Source organism: Anopheles arabiensis, chromosome 2 (assembly GCF_016920715.1).
Source record: "Anopheles arabiensis isolate DONGOLA chromosome 2, AaraD3, whole genome shotgun sequence".
NCBI classification, from domain to species: domain Eukaryota; kingdom Metazoa; phylum Arthropoda; class Insecta; order Diptera; family Culicidae; genus Anopheles; species Anopheles arabiensis.
In genome coordinates this window covers 12,959,715-12,982,631 of record NC_053517.1, presented here as the reverse complement: position 1 = coordinate 12,982,631, position 22,917 = coordinate 12,959,715, and the positions used below count along the sequence as shown (strand labels likewise).

General features: G+C 50.2%; 2 protein-coding genes across 8 annotated transcripts; one reads left to right on the top strand and one right to left on the bottom strand.

Moving 5' to 3' along the window:
* Positions 1–132: 132 nt before the first annotated feature.
* LOC120897753 (nuclear protein localization protein 4 homolog) lies at positions 133–21,507 on the bottom strand. The gene is made up of 10 exons (XM_040302828.1): positions 21,296–21,507; positions 20,837–20,986; positions 20,643–20,744; positions 20,355–20,575; positions 19,551–20,278; positions 19,304–19,464; positions 1,589–1,822; positions 1,298–1,485; positions 1,076–1,201; positions 133–990 (listed from the first exon to the last, which is right to left on the bottom strand). The coding sequence occupies exons 1-10, from the start codon at positions 21,314–21,316 to the stop codon at positions 978–980; spliced, it is 1,944 nt and encodes a 647-aa protein (XP_040158762.1). The 5' UTR covers positions 21,317–21,507; the 3' UTR covers positions 133–977.
* Positions 2,247–18,826, top strand: LOC120897752. Of its 7 annotated transcripts, none has more exons than XM_040302823.1 (2): positions 2,247–2,450; positions 11,067–18,826. In XM_040302823.1, the coding sequence occupies exon 2, from the start codon at positions 11,088–11,090 to the stop codon at positions 13,779–13,781; it is 2,694 nt and encodes an 897-aa protein (XP_040158757.1). In that variant the 5' UTR covers positions 2,247–2,450; positions 11,067–11,087; the 3' UTR covers positions 13,782–18,826. The 7 variants fall into 7 exon arrangements, with proteins under 7 accessions (XP_040158757.1, XP_040158761.1, XP_040158754.1 ...); XM_040302827.1 differs by lacking the exon at positions 2,247–2,450 and adding an exon at positions 4,033–4,580 and having other exon boundaries at positions 11,072–18,826; XM_040302820.1 differs by lacking the exon at positions 2,247–2,450 and adding an exon at positions 4,034–4,581.
* Positions 21,508–22,917: the final 1,410 nt, after the last annotated feature.

Sequence of the window (22,917 nt, the reverse complement as noted above, 5' to 3'; positions counted from 1 at the left end):
CATTCCGATCGACACAATGTAGTACTATGAGCAACAAGAGATAATGCTTACCGAAGAGAGTAGCGCAGTTTGCTTCTACCTTCCGTTCCGTGTTCACCGTCATCATGTTTCGCGTGTTCTCTAACGCACCAATACTTATATGATGGACTTTATTTGAATCAGTGTTGTATCTTGCTATCGATTTATCAGTTTTCTTTTTCTTTCTTCAGTTTACCTTTTTCCCCTGTCCCTCCTGCTTCTACTCCGAGTCAATAGTCATCTCTTCCACATGAGACGCGCCACTGTGGGAGGGCAAGGCAGCGGCAAACCGGTCCCGCCTCTAAAGCCTTATGCTGCTGTTCGTGTGGTTGTTGTTGTTGTTGAATAAATAATTTAATCACTTTCCCTACACACGGCCCACAGCTCATCAGTATCGCCGATTTCTTAGCAGCTGCTGCACCTCCCACCTTCTTGCAACCACCTTGTATTGCAGGCATAGAGAGTAAAAAGAGAAATAGAGAGTGTTTGTATGTGGTGTCTTCGTGTGTGTGTGTGTGTTTCAATTTGACCGCAGCTTCAGTGCAGTTCATTCTTTGCAGTTTGCCTTCCCCGCACTCTAAAATTCGTGGGTCCATCAGTCCGTGTGGGTCGGTCCGCCATCCCGCGTCTTACTCGTTACAGGTGCACTATACCACTATAAGAAAACTATCCCTCCCCGGCTTATAGCTATACAGTAGCCGTGGCGGCAGCAGCAGCCGCTGGCATGATGATGATGACGGTTGCCTGCCCAAGCCCCGTTTGCCGCACCAGTTGTGTGTGGTTTTATATTTTGTTTCACCGAATTTTAGCTCCAGTACACTGTGTTTGTTTGTTTCTTAACATGTTCGGTGTTTTGCAGAATCTTTTCTTTCTTTTTTTTTAAATTAGCAATGATGTCCTCTCGTTGCATTCGCCCGAGCTGGCGGCAATGCAATTCGCTCAAACCTAAGCTAAGCTTTTCATTGTCTGGATCTGCAAGAAATAGAGAGAACAGCGAGTAGGAGCGTTTAGTATCGATGTGTGTGTGTGCGTGTGTCGTACTTGACCGCCTGCTTACCTGGGCAGATTGCAAATCTCGCATGCGGGCAGCTCCCGGCTGTTGATGAACGTGCAGAACGTACAGATCCAGTTCTGTTCCGCATCGCCGCTCGGCACAAACTCTACGTCATTGCTCATGCTGGAGCTGTATCGAAGAAACAACAAGAGATTAATTGCATTACAGTGGATGGTCTTGTTTTTTACAGCCACACAAACACGCCCAGCCCTGCCAACTACTCACTCATCATGGTTCGAGCTGGCCTCGATGAGCTCTTCGAGCGTTTTCCACACCTCCCGCGTTTTCCATTCGTTGGCCTTCGCCTTATCCTTGTCGCGTACCGCTTCCAGCAGCGGTCCCAGCTGGGACTTCATCGGCAGCATGTCCTCCATGCGGTACAGATAAAACAGCAGATGAAAATCGGACACGGCCTGCGTGGAGAGGGGTATCACATAATGAAAGTTACGATTAATATTGTATATAGTAAAATAAAAAAGGAGAAATAAGAGCATTTCCTACGCCCAAAACACTCACATCCAGGAAGGGCAACGAGCGCGATTTAGCCAAGTAGTTGGCGAGGGCCGCAAAATCCTGTATGTGACCGTCGATCATTCTGTTCTCGACCGGGAAGTACTGCTTGGCGTCCTTCCGCTCCAGGAATGTGTACAGCGGCACGAGCGGTGTCGAGGCCGGCACATCGACCAGCAGATACTCGACCGGCAGTGGTCGACCCAAGCGTTGCACCTCATTGCCATAGACATCCTTTTCCTGCAATCGAACGTTGGAACAAGAAAATGATTTAAGGAATATTCATAAAATTGATAGCATATTTTAATAATATTTTAATCAATATTGAGACTTTTTTTGATATGATGAACTAATTTTTAAACTACCAAAGAGGCGGCTTAAATTTGTTTTGAAATTGTTTACAGCGCTTCCAATTGAAAAGCTGTTTAGTGGCGAAATAGAGAAAAAAAACCCCAAAGAACCGGTTTAATCACTGCCAGTGTTGACCCTCCAGTTAGCGGTATCATTGATCCAAGATCATCATTCTGCGCGTGTGAGTGGTGCCTGTTTGAGAACCGTCCCGGTTCTGAGTATCCGATGAGCACTTAAACCTTCCCCTACTAACATCGCCAAACGCCAAACAACACTCAGAGAGAACACAAGTAGCTCACGGCTCAGTAGTAGCACACCTCGCTTCACCATTTACGCTACCTACCAACACTTTTGCATGAGTCAGAAAAACAGTCGACGAAAGAGAGCAGTTAGTTAGACGAAAGAAACCTCTGTTAGTGTGTTAGAGCACCCGCTAATGATAAGCTTTGATAATCCAAGCGACCAGCCGTGATAACTATCACACATTGTTGTGCTTTTGAAGTGGAAAGAAGCTAAGGTAATCCTTTTACATTTGTCTCACTCGCTCGTGCACGTTTTTTTTTACGGAAATAGTCTACCATTTAGATGGCAAATGTGGCAGCAGATCGGATGTATTTGATTGCGGCGTAATTTGCATTAGCGTGATTTTTGTTGCTGGTGTTGTTGTTGTTGTTGTTTGTGTGTTCCCTACAGTGTTACCGGTTACCGTAGGCGCCACTTGCACAATAGTATTGGTGTCAACGTACCCCGTACTTCAATCGATACGTTGACGGCGGAGGCAGAGCGGGAGCGATGATGACTTCCCTGCTAATGATAGTTCGTGCAGTTCGCGCGCTGCCGGTGCTTGTGCCACTCATGTAGGCACATGTACGAACGCTAACGTGAAGCGTGCTTGTTCGTGTACCTAAGTTGATCGACACTGTCCGATCGCTCCAATGACCAATCATCGGTGCAAATGCAATGAGCGCGGCACATCACTGATGCGTTGTGAGTAAACGTGAGTTTGCGCGCGCAAACAGACAACTGGTGCAGATGCTGTGGGAAGAATTGCTTGTCGACCAACCTGCCTGTCGTCAGCTGTTTGATTACTTCCAATTGGTTGCCTGTGTACTGCGTTCTTACCACGTCTGGTGGCCCATTTTGGTGAGCAGTGACTAAAGCAAAGCTGCCCAACAAAACGAATGATGCAAAAGGGTAATACACAAAAAAGTACACCTGCCACAAGTGTGCGTCATTCGCGAATTGAGCGGGCGAAGGAAGGGTACCGGGTCTGGATGACAAAACAAATTTGCCTAACAACAACATCAGCAACGGGAAGATTCGGTTCGATAAAAAAGCTACAACAAAACACGAGTTTGTGAAGCCGTTCCCCAACCGTTTTGGTGACGTTGCAGTAAGTACGATATAGATGAGGCAACTGTAGATACACGAATGCAACTGTAGATACGTTTAAAAACCCTGAAGCAAATGGACTTCTTACCAACAATCGGCTGGGAATCGATAATCGATCGTTGTTTCGTTGGTCGAAACAGTCGACGAAACCATTTCTGCTCGAAAGAAAGGGGAAAACGAACCGGTAGTTTTGTTTGCCGTTGGGTGTGAGTGATGTTTTATGGTTTACGAAACTCACCCTCACCTCTCGGAAAAGATCACCCCCAAAAGTGAAAACAAAAGTGAATCTTTTGGCACGGTGGGGGAAATGGCACCAGATGTAGGAAAACCACGGCGGCCACGGCGGCATAGAGGCAAGTAAGCGCAATCTAGGCAACAACAGGCCACTCACGGAGAGTTTGGTGCTGAGAGGTGAATCTGGCGCCATAACTAAACATTGCTCACGACCACTCACTCGCGGTCGAGAGCGATAGAGAGTGAGCGAAAGAGAGACGACTCTCACAGGGGGTAACAACACGAAAAATACGCATTAGGTTTTTGCTGCCACCTAAACAACAACAAAGTACAACACAAACACACCCACAGACACATGTTCGGTTGTTCCGGGTGGCTTCCTTGTGTGTGTGTGTGTGTGTGTTTCCTGCCCTCCCCCATGTCTGTGAGGCTCGTCCTCGTTACCCTCGTGTGTCGTTTGGAGAGCAATGGAGAGCCTCCCGTGCTGGCCGTGTTGTCATGTGTTGTTGTTTGACACGATCCATCCAATCCAAAGGTCGGTCCAAGCGTCCGTTGCGCGGGTTACCTCATCGTCTCCTTGCTTCAGCCCCGCGTATTGCTCAGCGGCTCAGCAGTAACATTGTGAGCGCAAACGACGACGCAAACGGTCGCACACACAACAGAATCCAGTGCACGGTTGCGGCGAACGGACGCGTATTGAAACGGGTTACAACATGTAAAACCAAAACACCCACACACACAGTGAGATATTTGGTGGTCGTTGTTCCCCGGAGGAAGCTTTCTTTCTTCTTGTGCGTGTTTTAAAGTGAAGTATCGAAGAAAAACGGGGGGCAATTTACGGAATTTGTGTGACACGACCATACAATCAGAAGCGAAAACTCCCCCTTGTAACAGTGTGCCTGTGAGCAAAACAAAAACGCAACTCCAACGCAATGGGAAAGCGACGTTTGTGCTAGTAGTTTGCCATCCGGAAAGTTACCCAGAGTTCTGCGCAAAACAAGACGCAATACACGGACGGAGAGGTTAGTGTGTTTGTCGCATGCGAGACAGGGGGGGGGGGGGGAGTGGTAGGGCGCATTAGCAAACAACAACAGCAACAACTGAACCACAAGCAAGAAGCACCTAGTTCCGGCTGACGGCGTTCGATCGATTTGGCAAAAATAAACAATTTTGCTACGAAAGCTGCCAGACTGTATGAGCGTGTGTGTGTGTGTGTGTGAGTTGTGGCTTAAACACAACACACGAAAAATAAGCAAAACCGAAAAGAGGAGAAGCGAAAAAACCGCCCATCGGTGTACACGTAGTAATGATCCGTTTCGCGCCGTCATTGCCGTAATTATCATTCTGCCGCAGCAGACAACTACACACAGAGAGAGAGAGAGAGAGAGAGAGAGAGTGTGTGTAAGAGAGAGCGAGAGGTAATTTTGGGTTATCGGCAGTATGTGTTTGCATAAAACACTGTGTGCGTGTGTGTGTGTGTGCGCGCGTGTTTGGTCTGGTCGGTTGGCGTGAAGCACCAGCCGCCTCCATGACTGTTCCGGCGGTGAAAGGGGGTGGGAGAACAAGCTCAAAATTTGGTGTGCAAGTGTGTGATTTACAAACGAAAAAAACGCTCTTTTTTATTGTTTTTATCCACAAAAAAGGCTATTCAAACGTATTTAATTAAAGGTGCGTCAGCGCCATGTCTGGAAAGCGGCTGGCCACAGACAACACCATACACCATGCGTCTCCATGGGAATGCTGTGCACCATACCATCCAAGCATGCCATACACACATACAGGCCACACGGCTCAATTAAAGGAGTCAGTGTCACTGCAGACAAACCGTTCGTTCGCTTCCCTTTGTTTTGCTAATTTATAGGCTGAGAAAAAAGTGATGCGTGGTGGCCCCGTGAACCACACCAAATCGCGTTGCAGCGAGGGAAGTGGAGACGCGGGGAAAGTGCTAAGATTATACAACACACCAACAAACGAGTAAATGAAAGCAACAGCAAGAAACACAAAAAACAGGTGCAAATGGATCATTTATGGGAGGCAAATGGGCAAAATATGTAAAAGGCCGGTTTTAGGCTCTTTTCTCATCCATATTCAGTGTGCCCCCGGTTTTGGGGAGCGGGGGGTTGGTATCAACGAAACAAGCGCTCTATTGCATCATTCAAAAGCCGGGTTCGGTAAATCCAAACACAGCGCACTTGACCGGTATCGCCACGCGTGCCTAACCAGTCCGGCAAACTCCTAATCTTCTTACGAATAAATGGGATCGATTTAACACAACTCTGTAATCAATCCGTCAGCGGCCGGCCGGATTTGGCCGTGCAGGCGGACGACAGACGGTCGTTTACCTCGGCTAATAAGCTCTCTCTGACTTGGCAGCCCTAACCTTGACCAAAGGCGACCGCCACACGACAGACATGTGTGAGAGAGTGTGTGCGTGGCAGGTAGAGTAGTGTATTTTTTAACATAATTTAGCAAACAAAAATTGACAACCCACTGTCGAAAGTTATGAAGATAAAATGGACAGAAAATGCGGAGGGAGAAGGGAGGACCACCAATTGCCATGAAACGGAGGCGGCGGCGGCGGTGACGGCAACAACCAACGTTCGCGCGCTCTCGCCGTACGGTTGTGTTTGTTTTCCATCGACGTGGTTCGGTACGACCGCTGGGCCCCTGCCCTGGAACACAGAACACATTGGAGCAAAGAAACGTGAGGCGTGCAAATGTGTGTTGTGTGTCTTCCTCCTTCCCGGTCCCGGTCCCGGACCCTGCCACACAGAGCAAGATTATTATTGCTTCGCCACCGCCGCACGGGCGCACACCAGCAGATCACAAGGTCACGGTCAACGCCGTACGTCGAAACTTCGTGAGCGTTTCAGACGGAGAAGCAGAGAGAGAGACCCAAAGAGAGTGTGTTTGAGAGGAGAGTGCCACAGTACTCACGCTTTGTTAGTCACCCGTGCCGGGGAGTAGTAGTGCACGGGCAAACCCCCCGCAGAGAGGGGGGGGGGGTTAGTGAGATAACAGCCCTAACAAAACGAGGGCCAAACACGATCGGAGAACACACAACACTCTTCTGCTCTTGGATGGGGTTTGTTCGCAGCAGCGGCAAGAGCGTGAGTTACCATTCTCGTTATATTTTGGAGGTGGTCGTTGGGGGGGGGGGGGGTGCAAAAATTGTAAATAAAGCCGTGAAGCAAGAACCTCCAGAACCGCGCTTCCGTGGTGTTTGGTGTTAGTGTGCGCAATCATCACCTTTGAAACTACACACCAACACATTGCCATTCTTCCTAATTAGCACCTGAGGGCGATACATTTGGACCATTGGCCTTTACAGCGGACCGTGCCGTGGCTGCGTGGGTGTCTTAACGAAGATAAAAATAAATAATTCCCCTTCCAACCTCTTTTCCACACATACACAATTCCCTTCTCGCTTGCTCTAAACAACAACAAACTGCTCGAATTCCACCCCACCCGGTCGCGGGCGGTATGGGGGGCAGAAGGCGCAACAGTCACAACAACGAGAAGCTCGAAATTTGGGGGGAAAATCTGCTCGCTTCTACGGTAACTCATTTTCCCGAGAGTGCGAGAGTGGGAGAGGCAAATATTCTCACTCTCTCTCTCTCTCTCTCTCAGCGCGAGTGTGAAAAACTCATCATCCAGCAGCCCAAAAACCCGTATCCCAGTTTCCCGTGTTGCCACTGTACGTGTGTGTGTGTGCGTATCTTGGCTCTGGATTGTTCGACCCGAGTCGTCCGCACCTGGTGCAGTGTGGGTCAGTCGTACAGCATGTCCACAGCGAAAAGGACGACGGCGTTAACGACAAACAAGCCGACGACAGCCAGCACCACCACCCCAACCGGCCAGTGCGGCAACATTTTCAGCCACCGTTCGGACGAACGGACACGGCCGACAAAAACAAGCCGAAACGCAACCCGGATGAGCAGTGATAGCGGGTTTAGCCGCGAGGCGAGTGGCGCACACTGCTCACAGACGCAAACAGACCGTGCCCTGCTGTTCCTTTAAAAATCCCGTACCAATTCATCCTTTCCCCAATCCAAGCAGCCCGTGCAAAAACGCGTGCGTGTGCCTGTGTGTGTGGTGCTCTGGTGTAGAAGTGTGTGAACATGTTTACCCAACCTGCACAGTAACAAGCAGACCAGCCGGACGGACGGACGGACGTACAGAGAGCTCTTACACAACGCGAACGGCGAGCAGACGGAGACGCGGGGGTGGTGGGCAGCAGGTGGTGCCAGATACACCGAAGTGAAGGTATAATAGGCCTCCCATTTGCACACACACACTCACACATACACAGGGTAGAACATCTCGGCAGTGCTTGAGTGTGTACGTGTGGTGTGGTGTGTCGGATGATAGGCAGCTGTTCGCCCAAAGCAGGCCCGTAGAATTGGCGAACGAAAACAACAACCACAACCACAGCTCCGCTTCTTGCAAATGTGCGTATCCTGTGACATGTCAGGAACTCCCCCCTGTGCCTCTTACTCCCCCACCCCTTTTTCTCTCTGCACAATCATCGTTACAATCAATGTTTGATCAGCTTCCCCGCAATGCCAAGGAAAGTGGAGCATACGCAGCCTCCTTTTGGTGTATCGGTCTCGGTTTTGTGTGTGTGTGTGTGTCCCTCCCACCCCCTCCTTGGTGTACGTAACGACACAACCTAATACGCAATACCGCTCATCTTGTGAGGTCGCTGGCTGGCACATAGTGAAGCTTTTTTCCGAAAAAGACGGAGGAGGGGAGGAAAAGTGTGTCTTTGCTAAGCCATGTTTTTCCCCCCAGCCATACGAGGGGAGCGAAGGGGTGGTGGGTAAGGCACGGGGTGTCGTAGTCTAAATTTGGTACCGGATTTTTCCTCATTTCCATTTCCAAACGGTGGAGGTTGGAACGGTTGTTGAGTGACGGAAAAGGGGGAGAGGAGGGGAGAGGGGGGGGTCCAACACAGCTGCTGACCGTTCAAATGAAAACAACAACACCAACTAGCTATATAGCAAAGATAAAGCAATGCGCGAGCGAGCGAGAAAGAGAGAGAGAGGCGTTGTGAGAGCGAGAGAGTGTGTGTGAGAGAGAGCGAGAGCGGCACAATCGTTGCAAATGAAGCCGTGAAAATCGACCGAATTTTGTGTGTTTCGAAGGATAATAAGCGCAGCAGCAGCAGTGCGAACGTGTGTGTGAGAGAGAGAGACAGCGAGCGAGTACGCTAGAGGGGGTGGAAAGCGGGAGGGAGAGCGGAAAAGCGCGACCAACTTATCGGGGGTGTGAAAATGCGCGAAAGAGAAAGTGCTTCCTTTTGGGGCGCACACACACACACATACCAATCATGCTGGGAACATGCCCAGTAATAACAGAGCAGTGTGTGTGTGAGTGTGTGTGTGGAGAAGGAAAAACAAAAATCAACAGATACGTGCGTCATCGAGCGCGAGTGTGTCTCGTGGGGGCGGGAGGGTGCGCGCGCTATTGGGGCAAAGCTGTGGGCGGGGGACGCCGCACTGTCACGCACTTCCCCCAACCCATTCCCTCGGTCGAGCGGAGCACATTCCATCGCTGCCGACACATTCGACCGAAGTCGCGGTTCGCGGCAAGGCCTGTTTTGCGCGCTTCTTCCCAGTGGTACAGCAGCCAAAGGCGCATCTCTCCCATGCGCCATCGCGCCATCCGTTTGTTGCGCTAAACGACTCCCCGCTCCCCAGTCCCCAGTCTGTAGGATCGACGTCCGCAGCAGATTGTTTTCCCGCTGGGAGGGAGCCGTTCTATCCGCTGGAAGCTGGTGTGTTGTGTGTTATGCTCTGAGCAGGATTTTCACTTCACGTCGTCAGTGTTTCATCAAGTGGCCAGGTGTGTGCGTGTGTGTGTGTCTGTGGAGACGCTCCTCTGCCGTATGTGTGTGTCCTTGAGCTGAGGACGAGCGTGTAAGTGTGCCTGTGTGTGTGTGTGTGTAACGCGCTCTGTTCCAAGTCATTGCCCCACGCGTTACACCGTGATTCTCCGGTTCGGTTCGCTTCCTGCAGGAAAAAAGGGGTGTGTGTGTGAGTGCGTGCGTGTCCAAGTTAGAACTCTGCCTCCGGCTCGCAGCCTGTACACGTCCGTCCATAAATCTAGGCCCTTAAAAGGTGTGCGTGTGTCTGAATCGCACGATTTATGCTCCTACCAGCGCGCCTTCCTCTCCCAAAAACACCGAGGCCGAGTGTGTTCCAGGGTCCAGGAAACCAGAAAGGAACGACGCGAAACGAGACGTTCGCAGTGACCTTCACAGGGCAGGATTTTCGGGACTGTGCAGCCACCGATGGCCCCTGTTGGGTGTTTTGTGCAGCGTTTTTGGCTGCTGCTGTACCTCCAGTGACAGGATGGTGGGCAGCGAGACTTTTCTCAACGACCATCAGTCGCGTATTCCGGCAGTTGGTCGCAGCACAAAGGCCGCCTCTTTCCACCTTTGTTTAGTGTTTCGATCGATCGAACGCCCAAATTTCAATTCGTCATCAGCCGTGGGACACACGCACACACACCCAGAATGGCTTTACTCTGCAATATGTTTTCCATTTTTCCCAACAACTGCGGGCGGGCGGAGACGATGTGGGGCTAAAGGAAATAGGAAACGCGAGAGCAAAAGTGGGTCGGTGGCACACGCACACACACACATACAGAGGAGTAAACTTCAAGTAGATGTTGCTTCCAACGGCAACGGTACCGTCCAAAACAGAAATCCGTGTGAGAAATGGTCATGCAATTAACAAGAAAAGGCAAGAAGAGAGGAACGCCCAAATTCGGGTCCAGCTGAAGGGCCGCGCGTTCGGACAATGAAGCTATGGCAACGGGCGGATGTACCCCAACCACCCATCTGTCCGCCCACCCGCCCCCCGGGTCATTATAATCGGCTCAATTTTCGAGCGCGCGTAGTAACGCGCGGGATGGCAGGCGACGAACCGGGTGACAATCGAATTATGGGCCACCCTTCGCGCTACGTCCTTGTTAAAACGTGTTTCTTTTTTTGGGGGGAGCCAAAGCGGGTGGGAAGAGGCAAAAAGTGGGTGGGGGGGGGGGGTGGGTGGAAAAACCTCCAAAAACACTCGCAGTTAGAGACGGGCCCAGCGAGCGATAACAATTTGTGCTACTTAGAGGTCACACAGGACCACAGGAGGATTTAATGGCACGAAGCTCTTTCGCTGTGGGTGGATTGTGGGGTTTTTTTAAATTAAAAAAGCTGTGTATACATACACAAACACAAAAAACACACACAAGGACAGTGAAATAATTGCTCGCGGCAACTGGCGGCGATGGCGGTTGTGGCGAAAGCGGCAAAATGTGCAATTAAATTAAATTAAATTAAGGATCTAGTTACAGCTGGAGCAGGGAAGAGGGGGGGGGGATAAGGCGCGTCTCTGTGTTCTTCCCCAGAACCTGCATCTCCAGGAAGATGCCAACACACACGCACACGAACACGGTACAACAATTTGATTATAATGACTGATCGATTTTCGCTTTTTTCCCCCCGCTTTAGACGACGACGACGAGGAACAGGATGGATTTCACGCCACTACCGTCGGAGCTGGAGGAGCTGATCCTGTGCAGCTGCTGCCATCTGCCGTTCAACGAGACGGACGCACTGCCGAAGCTGTTCTCCTGCCGGCACTACTTCTGCCTCAAGTGCGTCAACCAGGTGCTGCTGAAGGGCAACGAGCTGTACTGCGTGCACTGCTGGAAGCGGACGGAGCTGACCGGGCCCGACATGAAGCCGGACGCGCTGCCGACGCACAACGCGATCCTCTACCTGTCGCAGAACCTGAGCATGATCTCGAGCGGCAGCAGCAGTAGCAGCGTGACGGCTGCCAACAAAAAGCCACCGGACAAGCCGAACGGTGGCGGCGGTGGTGGTGGTGGTGAGGGCTCCTCGAGCACCTCCTCGGGCACGAGCAATGGTGGTGGTGGTGGCACAGCGATCGTGGTGGCTGGCGGAGTGCCCTCACCGACAAGCTCGACAGCGGCGGCGGCGGCGGCGGTGCCTGCGACGCCACCGGGCAACGGTGCCGGACCGAGCGGTATCAGTGTGATTGTGGGGGGTGCGGGAAACGCTGGCGGCAACACTAGCAGCAGCAGCAGCAGCGTGGCCAGTGGCATCAGTGCTGTGGCGGTGACGGCGGGCGGCAGCGGTGCGGCCAACGGGTCCGTCATGACGGGTGTGGTCGGGGTGCCGCCACCCTCGAACGGTAGTGCGGCGGGCGTGATCGGTAGTGGTGCGGGCGGGCTCGTAAGCGGTATCGGGCTCGGTGTCGGTGGGACGGTGGTGAGCGCGATCGGGTCGGGCAAGTATCGGAGCAAGGGCGAGAACTGTCTGACGCACGCGATGCCGAACGCGCTCTGGTGCCTGAAGTGCAGTGCCGCCCTGTGCCGGGGTTGCGCGAGCGGCGACGAACATCGGCAGCATCCGGTGAAGACGCAGGCGGAGGCGCGCGACCACATCCGGACGGACATTGCGTCGGATCTGCTGCTGATGCAGAAGTCGCTCGCCGAGCTGCAGCACTTCGTGTTCAAGCAGCGCGACTTCCTGCTCAAGATACTGGAGGCGTGCACCGCGCTCAAGACGCAGGTCGAGACGGAGCTGATCAACCATCTGCCCACGTTCGAGGTGGCCGAGATACGCAGCAACCTGACGAAGGCGAAGCTGTACCTCGGCATGCTCGACCAGCAGTCGCCGGCGGAGGCGTACAAGCTGTACGCGAACCTGCACATCGAGAAGCAGCGGCTGCAGTCCAAGTACCAGGAGATGCTGCTCCAGTGCAAGCTGGACGATCTGATCCAGCACTACGGCGTGCTGTTCGATTTCGACCTGATCAAGCAGGCGCTGTCCAACCTGAACGCGATCGATCCGCTCTCCTTCGGCAATGGGGGCGCGATGGGCGGCTCGCCCTCGGCCGCGATCAACGGCCACCACAACTCGATACTGCTGCTGGCGAACTACTGCATCTCGCAGCTGTACTCGCGCCACGTCCTCACCACCAAACATCATCCCTCGCAGCAGCAGCAACAGCAGCAGCAGCAACAACAGCAACAACAGCAGCATCAGCAGCAGCAACTTTCGTCACAGCTTGGCGGTGGTCCGCTGGAAGGTGTCACACTCGGCGGTGGACACCATTACGTCCATCAGCAGTCACCGAGTCACGTGAGCATGAACCATCTGCATCACCACGTCGCCCAGCAGCTTCATCATCACCAACAGCAGCAGCAGCAGCAGCACCATCAGCAGCATCAACTGGCCGGGTCCGGCACATACGCCAGCCAGTTGCACGACATGGCCTCGGCCATCCTGATCGCACCGCCCCAGGACCGCATGGCGCCGGGCAGCGGGCGGACGGCGGGCGACGGGGCCGGCGGTTCCAGCTCGGCCCGCACGTCCGGTTCCGGCTCGGGCTATCTGAGCGAGATCCTGAACGGCAGCACGTCCGCCCTCCAGCATCAGCATGCAGCCGTCGCACTGCAGCAGCAGCACCAACATTCCTCGCAGCTCGCCTCCCCGGGCGGCCTGATGTCGTCCTCGTCCTGCTCGAGCGTCGTGTCGCTCGTCCCGGCCGCACCGGCGTCGTCCGGCTCGTCCTCGATCGTGGTCGGTGCGGGCAAGGGCGGCGGCGGCGGCGGCCAATCGCCGAGCTCGGCGGCGGCTGCAGCGGCGGCCGCGGCCGCCGTCGCCGCCACGCTGCTCTGCAATCCGTCCGTGCACGTCTACCCGATCTACTTCTTCAGCGTCGAGATCAACGGCCAACCGTTCGGGCGCATCCTGATCGAGGTGCGGAACGACGTCGCGCCGAAGATGGCGAAGAACTTTGGCGCCCTGTGCACGGGCGAGCTCGGCTTCGGCTACAAGGGCTGCAGCATCTTCCAGTGCTGGGAGAACGAGAGCATCATTACCGGCGACTTCGAGCTGAACAATGGGCGGGGCGGCCGGTCCGTGTTCGAGGAGGGCTTCTTCATGCCGGACGACACGAAGATACTGGCGATCCGGGGGTCGGTCGGGATGCGGCGCAGCCAGAAGCGCCACGACAACATGGGGCTGGTCGGGTCGCAGTTCCGCATCATCCTGCGGGAGATGCGCGGCTTCACCGGCATCTTCGCGTTCGTGGTCGAGGGGCTGGACCTGGTGGAGAAGATCAGCCAGGCGGGCGATTCGGCCGGCAAGCCGCAAAGCACGGTGCTGATCGCGAACTGTGGCAAGTGGCAGTAGGTGGTGATGTAGACGACCCTTTAAGGTGTCACAACTACACGTGGTTTGTGTTGTTCCTCTGTCGATAGCGATTCGTTCTGTTACTTACATTAGGGGTTTGGTGGGGTTTTTTTATTTTGTTTTGTTCGGGGACGATAGCGAGGGCGGCATGAATAGTGATAGTGCACAGTGCAAATGGCCAAAGAGCAAAGCGTGTTGTGGAAGAAGTTCGTCGCTTCTATTCCATTGTTGAGTTTGTGTAGTGCGGAGCGCAATGGGCGGAGGGTAGAGCAGGGACGCGTTGTTAGGATATAGGTAGCGTAATTATCATTATGTTTGTCTCCTTACGCCTCTCTGTCTGTCACATAGACACACACACACTGATCGTTTGACTAGTATTGTTAATTAGATTCATACTTCGTCGTTCCTTTCGGTTCGCCTTCCAAAGGCTTCCCACACCGTTTTCTGTTGGTAGTTTTTAACACTAGTTCACTAGTTCACGCACGGGAAAAAAGCGAAGTGTGGGAGCAATTTAACGGCGCACTACTAACGGTAACGGACCAAACACGTAATGTCCCGGGGTCTTTTTTCGTTTCATTTGGCGGTAGTAAGATCGGCTTCTACTAGACTGAACGGCGCACCGCGCACACACGACGGCAGTAGGGTAGGTTAGGGGAGGGAGTCGGACAAGCGGCGGCACGGTAGCGATTACTAACAAAACAAAGCAAGCGAGCAAACTCGGAACCGGATTCGACACGGATAGGTGTAGCTTTTCCTTAGGATATATGAGAGACGATTACTATATACTTCACCGCTCGATAGGGGAGCAACAGCGACTCCTGCTTAGCAACGGAAGAGCGCGCCACACACGTAGCAGCGAGTCGTTGTCGTTGCTTGCGAACACATGTACAACTTTCTAGAGACGACAAGATCGTGATCGTGATGTGGAAGAGTGTATACACTGGGGGGGGGGGGGGGGTCCCGCCGATTATCGAACACAAGTCACGGGGCAGGGATATCACGAAGAGTAGGTGGCTACTAGTTGATACACACACACATAAGCAAATAGGGGTAGGTTACACTGGATAGAAGGAAAGCAAAGGTGGTGGAATTTCGCTTCACAATTCCACCGATGGATAGGGACAGTGCACACGAGACATAGACACGCGCACTCGCATCGCAAGATCTTCCGAGGGAAACGAAGAAGCCATCTACAGCGAAATGAAGCTGTTAGGATCGTGCACTTACACACGTGCATCCGTATGTATCGACATAATCACACACACACACACCTGATCCAACGGTAACGATAACACTGGGCGCGGGGAAGGGAAGGGGAAAGCAAACGGCAAATGAACACAATTTTAATGATGCACACGCCTCGTATTTCAAGTGCGATAAATATGCTAACAACATAATGTGTTGCAAACAATGGCAATGGAGACAAAACGGAAAAATAGTATAAATGAAGCGAAAAGTTATAAAGCAAAACAACACAACACAACACACACCCACGAGGAGCAAATCAACACAAGCACAGAAGCAAATCACACAAGTTAAACAAAAAAACGCATGAAACCACGAAAAAAGGGAATAAATCATGAACGTAAAGAAAGTACAATGCATTGTATTAACTGTTAAATGTTAGGTGAAAACTCGTAAAAACGTGTGACGTGCACGCCGCTAAGCGCGTATTGGATTGTAGTAAAAACGTGAGTAGGCTTTAAGCAAAACATACGTAGGAAAGGAAAAGTAGGCACGCGAAACGAACCCGAAACCGTTAAATGTATGAAGAAAGAAAAGAATATATATATACAAACACAAACAAACCATACAACAGAGAGAGAGATAGAGAGAGAGAGAGATAGAGAGAGAGAGAGAGAGAGAGAGAGAGAGATAGAGAGAGAGAGAGCGTGGGACAGAGTTTTTGCAAAAAGCGCGTTAGCGAAACAAGTGTTATAGAGGTTCGAGATGTAACAAAGGAAAAGAAGAAAAACAAAAACAACCCAAACTATATATTATATATATTCCCTGCTGCATAAATACGGAAACGTTATATTACCTGCAGAAAAAAGCTATATTTTTATTGTGCAGTAGTGGACAGACACAGAAAGCAAACGCGAGCAAACAGGCAAAACGGTGTGCAAAGAAACATATACATGAAACAAAAACCAAACAAATATATATATACATGTATTTAAGCATAAATGTGTTACACAAAGCGTTAACTTTTCACGGTACACCCAAACCGGCGGTGGTACCAAACAAAACAAAACAAAACAAAAAAACACTATAAACGGAACATTTTTTGCGGAACGGAATACCGAAGCCATATCCACGATTCTCTCGCTCGGCTCAACACACACCGTACAACACAAAAAAGCAAAACAAAAACGGCATGTAGAGCTTAGGGCGATTAGAACACGTTCTAAGTGCATGAGTGCATTCGGTGAATCATCTCGATTCTGTGCTGCTTAAGCATTTTGCTGACAAATAGTAACCGTTTCCTGGGGTTCGGCGAACTCAAAACCAATCAAAAAAAGGGGGAAAACAGCAACAAAAAAACACTATTTAAATTTTTACTCTCCTACATTCACTGTACATAAATGTATGTGTGTGTAAGCGTTTTGTGTGGAGCAATGAGCAATTATTTACAACAGTGTATAGTTCGATGCAAGGCGATTGTCGAAGAGAAAGTAGAGATATAAACGAAACAGGACACCGGCTGATTGGCGCGCGATCTTTGCGAGCCAATCGTTAGCGCTGTAGCGATGAACTGTGAAGAGACTGAATGTTTTGGAATGACAAAAAAAACGTAAACCGAACCTACCAATAATAATAATAATAATAGCACACCCGCACGTATAATCGAGCAGAGATCGAACGAATGTTGGCGAACCCAAGAACAAACCTTACATCCTACAACCCCCCAAACCCATACCGGAACCGCATATTAGAAGGTCTGTTAATTGATCTAGTAAAAACGGTATCAAAGTACAATTGAAACAATATAAAAGAAGCAACCATAACGTAACACTTACAAGAGAAGGGCCTTCCGCATCGGGGCTATCCTTCCTACCGGAGAGAACGGTAAAACGCACTAAACAAAGCATCTCCTCCTGTTCTTTTCCCACCCTCCTCCTCCCCCCCCCCCCCCCAGCCTATTTGCACCTGCCGTATCGACAACACAAAGCGAAACAAAATCCTTCCGGGTAAGAAGCTGGGCACGAGAGGGCGGCGACATGCGGGCGCGCGTTTCGTGAATTTGCATGCGTAGACGAACTATATACTATAGGCAAGGGCGGAAGCGAAAGAGAAAACTGCGACGATGCGGGGGTTATATTTAACGAAAACAAAAAAAACACACACACCGCATAAATAATGCGTCGAAGCGTATACATATTTAAAACTCGCGATACCTACAGCTTCCCCGTGCCCGCCCATCGTTTGAAGCAAGTACAAAATCGGTGACAAATTGGTAGTAAAACGAAACGAAGCAAAAAAAAAAATACACGGAATCTAAAGCAAACGCGCTCGAAGCTAGACGAAGACGAGTCTCGCAACAGTTTTGCTTTCCAATGTTTGTACAGAACATAAAATTCGAATGGAATCTAACACGGGACGATAGAGAGCTCGGAATGGGTAGTCGTTCAAAGCATTGGGGCTCTAAACAAGCTTGCTGTTGTTTAATTATTTAGTTGAAATTGAGGAAAAACAAATCAAACTTCGATGACCGTTAAAGTGCTCTCATTTGCCTTTTTTCGTTTTGCTCGTTTGAAAAAACGAGTCCCCCCGTACAAGTAGCGCACTTTGCGCAATTTGCGCTGGACGTAACATTACTATATCGGTGGTATGATTGTATTAGATGGACAGCAAAAACAAAAAACGCGTATTTCAACACACGAAAATGCACTTTGGAGCGCACGGATTGCACGATAGCAAATTGTACTTTTGTCACGGTGAATAGACAACAAGCGCAGTCGGCAACACGGGATACGCTAATGTAATACAAATATTTTTATGTGAAATGTATGTTATGTTACTGCTAAATGTGTACCAAAACCAAACAACAGCATAGTTACTAGTATTGTTCAAATGATCACTCCCAAATCCGCTTGCAATCATTACCAGAGGAACGGATTCAAATTGGATGTGAACGGTAAAGCGTGTCTGCAGACGACAGCAGGCCACCAAAGAGACCGCCAGGAGAGAGTATCTGTTTGTCCTCTGTTTTGCTGGTACAGAAAAGAGTTATCAATACCCGCCCACCCAGCGCACTGGATTGCATGCATGGGTGAGTGGCAGATAAGATAAGCTTTACCGATCGAAACCGGCATTGCAATGAACCATACAGTGGAATAACGAAAGTACAAGCCAACGACGACGCGTACGGACGCGTGCTAGCACTAGAGTGACAGTATTTCCGATGGAATCGTACATACGCAATCGTGGGGGCTACAAAGTAAGTGTGCAAGCGACATCATTAAAATCGAATGCGTCCGAGACAGACCGACAAAAATCGTACGTATTAGCGGATTTACTCTCACGCCGACCGGTATAATATAGCGCACGAGAGAAGCGGTAGCTTCAGCCGGTGGTAGCCGGAATCGTTTCACGGCGATGATAAGAGCCACAACCACAGCACAGTAAATTCACCACAACATTAGCACGTGTTTCGGTGTGCATTCGGTATGTATGTGGAAAAGGGGGAGGGAAGACGCACAGGTACAGGGGCATTCGGTATTCGTCCGAGGTGGCGGTGGGGAGGCGGCAAAGGTAATAGAAGAATCGATTTTTATAAGCATAAGGAACCAAGGGAAACGGTACAATCGACAGTACGTGCTCTCGGGGCGGTTTATTAGTTGAGTGTGCGCTCTTTACGTGTAATATGCTGCGACATACGACAGCAATGTGGGTGGGAAGTGTGGCGAAGCTATGCGAGGAGCTGAGCGTGAGTGGCGAAGATCGGGTAATTTGCATATTAAAACACACACACACATTATAATCAACGGATCAAGACCCTTCAACGGTAGAACGGCTAAATAAAACTGTGAAATAAAATAGCATTTGGCGTGGTGTTTAGTTTCATTGCATATGTCCGAACATCTATGTTACATGATTTGATCAATACGGATCGGAAACAAACAGTTGTAACGACGTTTGTCCAATTTCGTACTAGAGCATGATTGAAAAAAGCTGGCAAAAATTGTATGAATAGAGCAGATCATCCACACAAAGCTCCCTTCAATTAAATTAAAATAATGCCCTACACAAGGATTCTCGTTCAAAGATAGCGATTGATTTTCGAGCTTCCCATGACATTTTCCACAAATCATTACCGACATTGTCGAATATATAAACTAATGCCCAAAAAAATACCACATTTTTACATTTTTCTATGCATTTAAAGCATAAAATGTACGAAGACAGATCCAAAAACTGTCCCAATAATGACCTATACAGATGTTTGTTATTCAAATTATTCAAAAACCATTTCCCCTTAAACTTGACGCATGATTAATCGCTTGGAATTGGCCACCTACCTTGTAGTAAACATCCGGTACGTACTGCTTGTCGGACGACTCACGAATGTATCCCAGCTCAGGAGCATCCTTCGTAGGAATGAGACAGTTGTCTCGCACCAGCGCCATACACTGTGCCGATACGGCATATCCTTCCATGTGCACTTGCTTCTTCTCATCGCCTAAAACCCAAACCAAACGGGGCAAAATGAATAAAACGGGTTCAAAAATGTCCCTCCACATCCACAAACCCATCCCGGTCACTTACCCGTCACGCACACGGTCACAAACTTCGAGCCAAAGTACCCGTTCGACGAGTCCTTGCAGCGGTTCGGGTATTTGTTCTGCAAATGCCCCGCCAGTATGCACTCCTGCGCGGTCAGGAAGTGTGTCTTGATGTTGCGCACATGCTTCACCGTCCCGCTGGCCAGATTTTCGCTCAGCAGGTCGGTAAAAATCCACCCCACGCGCTGCAGCCCGAGCTGGCGGGCCAGCTCGTCCACGTCCGCATCGTGCGGATCGTCCAGCAGGCGTATCGAGTCGCGGTTGCTTTCCTGCGGCGGCTCGTAGATCGCGGCCACCCGTGCCCTGATGCCGAGCGGTACGTCCGGATGGATCTCGTACTTGCCGAACAGGAACCCGATTCTCTGGTGCCCGGTCGTTCGCCAGTAGTTGAGGAACCGCTCGACGATGCCCGTGTTTTCGAACATCACGTTATCGACGTGCCGGTACGGCTGCCGATTAAGCGTGATCGCCGACGGTTGACACTTGGAGCAGATGCCCTTCGGCCACGGCGGATGATCCCGGCAGCCGGACTTGATCTTGCAGTTGAGGTCCTCGAGCGCGACAAACTTGCCGCGGGCGGCCCCGGACGTTAGCTTCTTCAGGTAGGAGTGAAAGCTGAAGTGCTTTATCTTCTGCTCCTTGAGGTAGTTTTCATCCCACGGTTCCAGCGCCGAGCAGTGCACGCAGCGACCGTTCGAGTTGTGGCGGCAGCTTAAATTGGAACGAGATCAGTTAATACCAATGCAAAACCTGTGCAAATAAGGGAAGAAGGTACGCGATAACGTACAGCTTTTCATCACGATCACGCTTGATACGTCCGTCCTGCTTGTACAGCTCCAGATCGACTGCATCCTCCTGCGGGATGGTAGACGACTCTGTGGCTGCTGCCGCCGCTGCCGATGTGGATGGTTTCGAGCTGGTTGACGGTGTAGCCTCTCGGCTGAATGAAGCATTGCTGAACGTGGAACTGTGGCTTGAAGCTAACGAGTTAACGGATGCACTTCGTTCCTGGTGGTGTCAAAATGCGCTCAAATTAATAATCATCAGCAACAAATCCCTTCCACGACGCACTTACCGCGGCCTTCGATGTAGACGGGCCCTCTACTAGACGTAAATATAAAATATCACCATGTTTTAGACCAACATCTTTCACTTCTTGCGAGCCGCTGGAAACAACCTGAAACAATAAACGAAGAGAAATACAATGCACACACTTTGACCACGTCAGTGCTCGGCGCTTGTCATCGTGCGACGACGACGACGACGTACCTCCTTTGTGAAGTTTCTCTCGCGGAAAAGCGCAAATTCGTAGTGATTGAACCCACAGACTTCCCGCACGAGCTCGTACAGCGTTTTCGTCGTGCTTGAGGGCTCTGTTTCGATGCGCTTTGTACCGTCAGCTGATTGGATTCGCAGCACCTGCAAGAAATGCATCGATGGGTTTGAGGTTAGAAGGATCTTGAGGATTGCCAAAATATTAAACCGGTTTCCCCCTGTGCCAGCACCAGCCCGCCGCATCCGTTCGCTAAGCAAAGCAAGCCTAGGCTTGGAACAGCCAACCCTCCGTTCGTGATCGGTCAAGCTGCGTGTTCCTTTGTCCGCGTTTGCGATAAACATTCCGTCCCTTTGGCAGGAAAACAACCAACATGACAAATCACTTTCCGGGGAACGACTGCAACGGTAAAGCGGGACCAGTGTAGCGGATCGACCCTCAGCCGAGATACTTACAAACTTGCTCGTTTTGGACATTGTGTGTCCTTTGCCGGCTGCGGTAAGCGGTGTAATCGTTTCAGAGAAAACTTTCCGGTTCGAGGTGCGGATGCGACGCTTTCGGACAGAAATTTGGCTTCAAAATTCGCTTTTTGCAAGGGAAGATTACGTTGTTGTTCTTTTTTTGACAGCTGCTGCGTTTTCTTCTTGTTGGTGGTTGTGTTGGTTGACAAGCGAAAATTGTCATTTCACGATTCCCGTTGGGCACGGCGAGGAGTTTTGACAGTTTAAAAGTAGCTGCATCTCGCTCATTTTCTCTAGCCATCCTTTACTTGCTTACAGTGCTCGTTTCGAGGTGAATTTTTGTGCCTCCATCTCCCACTTTACTCAAAACATTCCAAACACTCCAAACGCCTACCTTTGTCCATATGCCTTTCGTTTTGTTGGTTACAATCTACACGCATCATATACCGAGGTGTGTATGTTCTCGCTCGATTTGTCGCACCGTCTCTTTCGCATACATGGACGCGTGAAATATGTAAAAAGCTTGGTCGATGATGCGAAATAGAAGTGCTCAATTTTGTTGATTTGGCGGTCATCTTGAACCCTCCAACCCCATCACAATGACTTACAAAAACGATCGCCAGCGAGGGAAAATCGCACCAATTTGGAGCGTAGGCGAGCTCACAAAAACCGGTTTTTGGTCTCGGTTTGGCCGGTGTGTTTATAGACCCACGTTGAAGAGTGCGCTTGGAGTTGGGTTGAGGATTGGAATGGAATAAACAAAAGTTTTTAAGAGGTTTGCTTTACTTATGCGTAGTACAGTTGTAAAAGAGCACTGTAAATGGACTTATTACAATATAGGTTAATGGAAATCACCACTTGTTTTCTCCTCTATACACATGATATCGTGCATTTGCTTGGAGGTAATTTACAGTGTACGGCGTACATGTCATTTGTTTTTAATTTGAATGTTTCGGTTGGAAAGCAACGCAAACCGTTATTCGCATTCTTTAATACGTGAAGTTAAGTAATGAAATGCTGTATTAAGTGTAGTGCAAACATGCATTATCATGCACGGAGATATCACGAAAGAGCTATGTTATTTTAAAGGCAAATTGTGTCATTAAAAGTTAATCGCATGCACCTGAACTCACGTGAGACAAACTAATCTTGCATGAAAACACAAGTTTATCACATCTTCAATAGCTATTATAAAAATCAATCGTTTACGGATACAGTCAGCAAATAGGTCATCCATTCAGAACTTGCGCGACTTCATAATGGATGCTTCGCTAGTGTCCCATTCCGTGTGTTGGAAATGCATCTTCACCGATGGAAATGAAGCGAATCGATGATGATATGTACGACTTCCTTCGGTTGCCTGGGGCATCACATTCAATAGCAACCCTCCGCCCAATTGTATCCGCTTTTTGTTACAGCTTCCTTTCTTCCCCCGGGGACAGGAAGGAGGCAAAAAGGAGAACATCCAATAAACATTCAAACATAATGTACTAGATACGATTTCATAACGAAGACAGCGTAATCTCTCAACAGGTAATATTAACAACATTGGCTGTTAGAACATTGCGCAAGTTATCTACATCGTGCTTGCAATAAGTGCACAAATATTGCATCTT